The sequence below is a fragment of the Oryzias melastigma genome, linkage group LG11, assembly GCF_002922805.2.
Source record: "Oryzias melastigma strain HK-1 linkage group LG11, ASM292280v2, whole genome shotgun sequence".
NCBI classification, from domain to species: Eukaryota; Metazoa; Chordata; class Actinopteri; order Beloniformes; family Adrianichthyidae; genus Oryzias; species Oryzias melastigma.
In genome coordinates this window covers 19,029,463-19,035,843 of record NC_050522.1, presented here as the reverse complement: position 1 = coordinate 19,035,843, position 6,381 = coordinate 19,029,463, and the positions used below count along the sequence as shown (strand labels likewise).

General features: G+C 46.5%; 1 protein-coding gene across 1 annotated transcript in view; it reads right to left on the bottom strand.

Annotated features, from left to right (window-relative positions):
* Positions 1 to 2,818: 2,818 nt before the first annotated feature.
* LOC112161191 (probable ATP-dependent RNA helicase ddx6) overlaps positions 2,819 to 6,381 on the bottom strand; it is a 9,270-nt gene continuing 5,707 nt past the window's right edge. Inside the window, exons 5-13 of the mRNA XM_036214225.1 lie at positions 6,251 to 6,381; positions 6,081 to 6,175; positions 5,881 to 6,003; positions 5,667 to 5,795; positions 5,303 to 5,419; positions 5,162 to 5,225; positions 4,906 to 5,007; positions 4,618 to 4,828; positions 2,819 to 4,547 (exon numbers count right to left, since the gene is read on the bottom strand). The exon at positions 6,251 to 6,381 is cut by the window's right edge and continues 9 nt beyond it. Of these exons, the coding sequence (XP_036070118.1) occupies positions 4,623 to 4,828; positions 4,906 to 5,007; positions 5,162 to 5,225; positions 5,303 to 5,419; positions 5,667 to 5,795; positions 5,881 to 6,003; positions 6,081 to 6,175; positions 6,251 to 6,381 (967 nt within the window). The 3' untranslated portion in view covers positions 2,819 to 4,547; positions 4,618 to 4,622. The remainder of the gene's footprint in view (positions 4,548 to 4,617; positions 4,829 to 4,905; positions 5,008 to 5,161; positions 5,226 to 5,302; positions 5,420 to 5,666; positions 5,796 to 5,880; positions 6,004 to 6,080; positions 6,176 to 6,250) is intronic.

Genomic DNA, 6,381 nt, shown 5'->3' with positions numbered 1-6,381 from the left:
ACAGAAACAAGATGATTGGAACAGCTGGGTCAGTTTTTAGATTTGATGTTTGAAGAAAAAAAACTGAAAAGGAGGAATAAACTGCAGTTCAAAGATACATAATTAATGACAGCACACAGACCAGAGTGAATTCAGGCCAATTTATTAAATTTCACAACTCCTGCATGTTTATCACACCATGACAGTCGAGGGCAGAGCGCTCAGTTGCTATAATCCAATGTGCCGTCAAATAACAGGGGAATAAACAAATTACAGTTTAATAGCTCAACTGATATTTAATGTTTTTTTTCTTTCCAGACCAAAACAAAAATGATGCAGATCAGAAAGTTTTTCAGTAACAGAGAAATTAAACCTGATTGAATTAAATTGATTTAAACCGATGCCACTTTGGAGCTGCTCTATCAACTGTTGGTGTTGCTCAGCTGTCTGCATGTCAGAAGCAGGTTTAATGCAAAAAACACAACTGTTAGAAATTGTTCATGTCAAGAGGATTTCATCTTGTACCCCCGCCCCAATAACCCTCCCCATTTTTAGATTTTTTTTTTCTTTTAAAAGATTCCACCCACAAGTTGGCACACACACAGGAGTGCCAACACACAAAACACACAGACAGACACACACACACCTAGACAACAGACATGAAACCATTCGCTCTACATTCAGAACTTCTTTCAGAGAGACCTTGTAGAGCTGACCATCCACCCGACAAACCACCTCAACCCTGATTTATGATCAGCTATTTAAGACTCCCAGGGAAGGTGAGGCGCTGCTGTTAGGGACGCATCAGGGAAGCAAGAGCTCGGGGGACGTGACGGCAACGAGACGTTTTTCCCAGGGGACGCGACCGGAGGCCTTCGTCAGGGACGTGGCCACAACAGAAGCCCTCTTTTATGGACGCACCAACAACCCCTGAATATATTCACACCATGATCGTCAAGGAAAGGCCCACAGCGGAAGGCCCCCGTCGTAGTCGCGCCCACAATGGAAGGCCCCCGATGTGGAAGGCCCACATCAGAGAGGCGCCTACAATAAAAGGACTCTGTTGAGGACGCGCCATGATCGTGAAGGTAATGCCCACGACGGAAGACACCCATCCCGGACGGGCCCATCACAAAAGGCCCCCCGACGCGGACGCGCCCACCACAGAAGGCCCCCGTCGTGGACGCGCCCACCACGGAAGTGCCCAGTCGTGGACGTGCCCACAACAGAAGGCCCCCCATCAGTTGTCTCCAATAGGGAAGGCCCCCCGTCATATGCACGCACAACGAAAGGTCCCCATCAGGGGCACGCAAACAACAGAAGATCCTCGCCATGAAAAGCACCACGTCAGGGGCGGGCCCACGACAAAAGGCCCCCATAAGGGGTGTGCCCACAACAAAAGGTCCCGATAAGGGATGCGCCCACGACGAAAGGCCCCGATAAGGGGTGAGCCCATGATGAGAGGCCCCGATAAGGCATGCGCCTACAACAGATGGCCCCCATCAAGGGCACGCCCACAATGAAAGGCCTCCGCCAGGGACACAACCCCAAACGGAGGCCTCAATGAGGGGCGCAACAGCAAAACAGGAACTTTGTAAAGATGCAGTCATAACATTGAGAAATTTCTCAAGGACGCAGGAACTGTCTGCCACGTTAGCGCAACATGAGAACACAATAAGGGTCACATGAATCCACCAGAAAGCTCATGTTTTATCTAAAGGTAAAAGTCTGGGCTCCTGAGACGTGGGTGGAACAGAGAACCAAGAAAAAAATAAATTTTGAAAAAGAATAATCGCATCTCAAGACAAAAAAACAAAACAAAAAAACATTCAGACCATTCTAACCAGACAGAAACACAAATCCACGAGCGTGCACACAAAAGCAAAACTCGCCTTCACGCAACCTTGACTCAACCATAACAGCACTCACATTCATCCAAACCAACAGGCAAGAAACCTGTTAGAAACTCTCACACACACACACACACCACTTGCATTCACACACCTTTGTGTATTTATGCACACACACACAAAGTGCATAAATACACACGCACAAACATTTTTGGTTTTGCTTCGATCTAAATCCTGAAGTCCGTCTCAAAAGCAGGAGAACTGCGCCTTCGTCCTCTCCTGAAGCAAACATTTCTCTTTTTTTCTTTATTGTAAACGATCTGTAAACATTAATTCATTTACAATTTAAATGTCGCCTCAAAGTGACCTCAAACACCTTAGATCCTGCCAAAGCACGACTACGAAATCGAAGCGGCGCTCTGATCGTCCCACACGGCCTGATCTGAAAGACGAGGGCTCTCTCAGAAATTAGGCTGCTCTTTCAAAACTTGAAATCAGAGCTTCATGACAAATTCCAGATGCCTGTGCATCGAAACACTTGGCCACTGCAAAATAAGAAAGGGAAAAAAAAATAAGAAAAAAAAAAAAACATACTGCTCCAGGCAACAAAAATAAATCTTTGAGAGCTAAAAAACGTTTCTTTTCTCTTTTAAATGTCTTTTTAAACTCTGATGCTCTGTAAGGGAGGACAGGAGAAGTCACAGCTGCCTGTTCAAAGATGCTACAATTCTGCTGCTGAGACCAGAGTCCACCCCCACAATGCTCACATTGATGAGAATCTACAAAACTGTGCAGACACGGGAAAGTTATTGCTGCTGGAGAAAGAACTCCCGGCGTGGTCCTTTAGAAGCCGGATTCATCGCTCTGGTCCCGGTTCACATCCAGTTATGACTTAACGAAAAACAAAACCTGAAGGGGGGTTTTCTGAAACTACAGCAGCACACGCACACATGGTGAAGAGATAAGAGCGATCACAAGTTACTCCAGTCTGAAAGTTCTGCTCAGAGTCGGGATTTACTGAATGCACCTGAATCACACACAAACTTCGAAATTCACACAGCTCGGCTCCTTTTTCTTTCTTTTTTGACAGAACCCATCTTCATATCTGTTGTGACACGTGCGCACGAGTCACAAAACAGATGCTTGAAAAAAAAAAAAAAAACACTGTAGGCCCATCAGCACAACAGCATCTCAGGCGACCTCGTGTGGACAACAGCAGTACTGCAGTAAAAAAAGCTGTTTTTTCTGTTCCCTTCAGGGTCTCTCACAGTGTGGGTACTTTGAGTTATACATGCAGCTCTGCTTTGACACCAAACTATTTTTCTTTGCAACATTTTCTGCAAAAAAAAAAAAAAAAAAATTCAAAGCTGACTGATGCAGTTTCCCAAACGGAGGGAAGTTTGTCTTGTGTTCACACGGACACGTGTGCAGCAGTTTTAACCATTTTCTTGCTTCTTTTTGTGTGAACCAACTTGATAAACCTTCTCAAACCCAATAACCTGTGCTGCATTCAAGAGCCTGTAAAAAGCTAGGAAATTCCATTGACTTGTTTTACTTTACTCAATTTCTTTATCATATATGAGCTAAATTTTTTATATTTTAATATTTTATACTCTTTAGAAAATTTTTAGCACTCAGAAAAACCCAGAAACCACAAAGTTACAACTAGCAATTGTCCCAGCTTTTTCCGTGAACTTGAAGGCAGCACGAATGTGACAATAACAGGTGGAATTTCAGCGTGTATGAGTTCTGTTGCACACACGTCTACCTAAATGTGGGTTAAAGTGTTGTGCACATTTAAGAGGTGTGATGTCGTGAGACAAACTTCCCTTCACGCTTTCTCAGAGTTCCTTCACAGCTGCAAGTCAAAGTCTGGAGTTTAAACTTGTGAGCATGAAGGCGGCTTGCTTTGAGGCTGCAATCCAAACCTCCCAACCGCGTCACGACCGGTCAACGCTCTTTTGCACAAAAGAAATGAGGAACTGAGGTGATGGGGGGGGGAAGAAGAAAAAAGGGTTGTTCTGCACCAAACTCAAAAACTGATTAAGAATTCTGCAGCGGTTTGAATTGGTCCCACTCAGATTAAAAGGGGCGGTTTTCTTCCACCAGCAGCGGATCACTGATGCCATTCTGAATCGGTAAACTAGCAGATTTGTTTCAGATCATTAAGGAGGGGAGAAACAGTCGCGCAGTGTTCAAATAAAGCTGCCGTTATTATTGCAACATTTGCGTTAAAGAAAAAAAAAAAAACACTGCTCACATTGGGGATAATTGCTGCTGTTGTTGCATAAAAGCTGTTAAACTGAACAAGGATTTCTTTTAACTTTGTGCTCAATCGGCTGCGCGACAGAAGACGGCGGGCTATGAGGGGGAGAGTAAGGCACTTCAGTGGCATGAGGGCAGAAGGAGGGCTGGAGGGAGTGCGAGTCAGGAGCCGAGCTGCTGGTGAGGAAAACCACCGGTGGAGGAAAAACTTCAGAGTTTGCTTCTGTGGTGAGGTTTGACAGAAAAAAAAAGAAGAGAAAAAAAAGCCTGTTTGTAGGTGAAGTTTGGTGCAAAACAACATCTAGTTTACAAAAGGAGGTATTAGTCAGAAAAAAATGCTCAAAAACAGCTCCTTGACAGGCTCAAAAATCGCGGGATGGATGTGAAAATGAAGAGTTGCCTGAAGCTTGATGCAGCGCTGTCGTCTGTGCAAAAGCCCGGCGTGTCGCGGTTCTGCAGGAGACAGCACAGATTAGCTTCCTTCAGTCACAGTTCACATGCTGCTCGATTCGCCGAGCCTCACCTGGTTTAGGTGCTGTCCTGCTGGCGCTCCGGTTTGTCCTCTGCGTCGCCATCGCCGGCGGAGGAGTGGTACTCGGCCACGTACAGACTCTTGTCGATGCTGCTGGGGATGGGCTTGATGTCGGTCACCAGCTGCTCTTCGATGGCCTTCAGGTTGAAGCGGTCCTCTGATGTGATCAGATTTATGGCCAAGCCCAAATGCCCGAACCTTCCTGCAGGAGAGAGAGGACGGATCGTTTAAAACAAAGTTTGGAGAATCCACTAACAAAGATCCGCCCACTCAACACACCTGATCTTCCGATGCGGTGGAGGTACGTCTCGGCGTTCTTCGGGAAGTCGAAGTTGATGACCACGTTGACGGCTTGGATGTCGATGCCTCTGGTAAAGAGATCTAGAAGAACAGAAGATCAGATGAAGTCATTTGAGCTTCAGATACAGAGACATGAATTCTGATTTATGTTACTGCAAAGCTAAAATTTGTTAACGAAAGGATAAGAAACGAGATTTCCCCTAAGATTTCATGAAATCCGTCAGTTTCAACTCACCGGTGCAGACCAGGTTCCTGCACAGCCCGTTCCTGAAGTCGTGAAACACGCGGTTCCTGTACTCCTGCAAACGAGCGGCACAACAAAATACTCAGACGGGCCGCAGGAACACAGAGAACTCAGTGCTCCACTCCTCCTCACCTGCATCATCTTAGCATGGATGTAGAAACAGGAGTAACCCAGCTGAGTGATCTTTTTGGCCAGGAGCTCCACCCTCTGGGTGGAGTTACAGAAGATGATTGACTGGTTTATCTGCAGCTGTGGTGACAGAGAGGATCCATCAAACACCGAAGAGCTTTCAGGAGGATCAATCGTTTATCGTGCATAATTTCTCCTCTGGTTCTTTTCTTTTTTATAGAAACTGGAAGAACTTTCCTCCAGATTTAAGGAGGTGTAATTGAGGACAACTGAATGAGATTTCCTCAAAACAGAAGATAGATCATTTTTTGAAGTTATGACGTCAAATGATCAGCATGTTTTCTAATAGTGAGGAGCAGCAAGTTACCCTGGAGAACAGAGTGTTGAGGCAGTGGACCTTCTGCCTCTCTGTAACGTAGGCGTAGAACTGAGTGATGCCCTTCAGGGTCAGCTCCTCCATCAGGTTGATCTCGTACGGTTTCTGGAGATGCTTGGCCTGCAGAGACAGATGCGTTAACGGAATCCAGCCGCAAACCCATCTGGGTGCCGGAGGGAAAACCGTTCTGCCAGTGGATGCTCACCATGAACTTCTGAACGCTGATGGGGAATGTTGCAGAGTAGAGCAGGATCTGCCTGTTCTTGGCCAGGAAGCTAATGATGTCCTCGATGAGCACCACGAAGTCCTGAGAGAGCAGCTTATCCGCCTGAAGACGGAGCAGACAGAGACTTCACCGGACCGATCGCTGACCACAAAAAAGCAGGGAATTGTTCGACTGTTTACCTCGTCCATCACTATCATCTGCACTCTATCCACTTTGGCCACGCCTTTCTTTATTAAGTCCAGGATCCTTCCGGGTGTGGCGATGACCACGTGCACTGATGGCAGAACGGAAATGTAACTAAGGACGCCCGACAGCAGGGGTTCACATTCTTAACAGGAGCGGCGTTTACCCGTCTCATCCAGACGCATGATGTCATCCCGCAGGTTGGTGCCGCCTGTGGTGGCCATGACTTTGACCCCTCCCAGGTGTTTGCTGATCTGGATGCAGATCTGGCTCACCTGCAGAGCCAGCTCTCGTGTG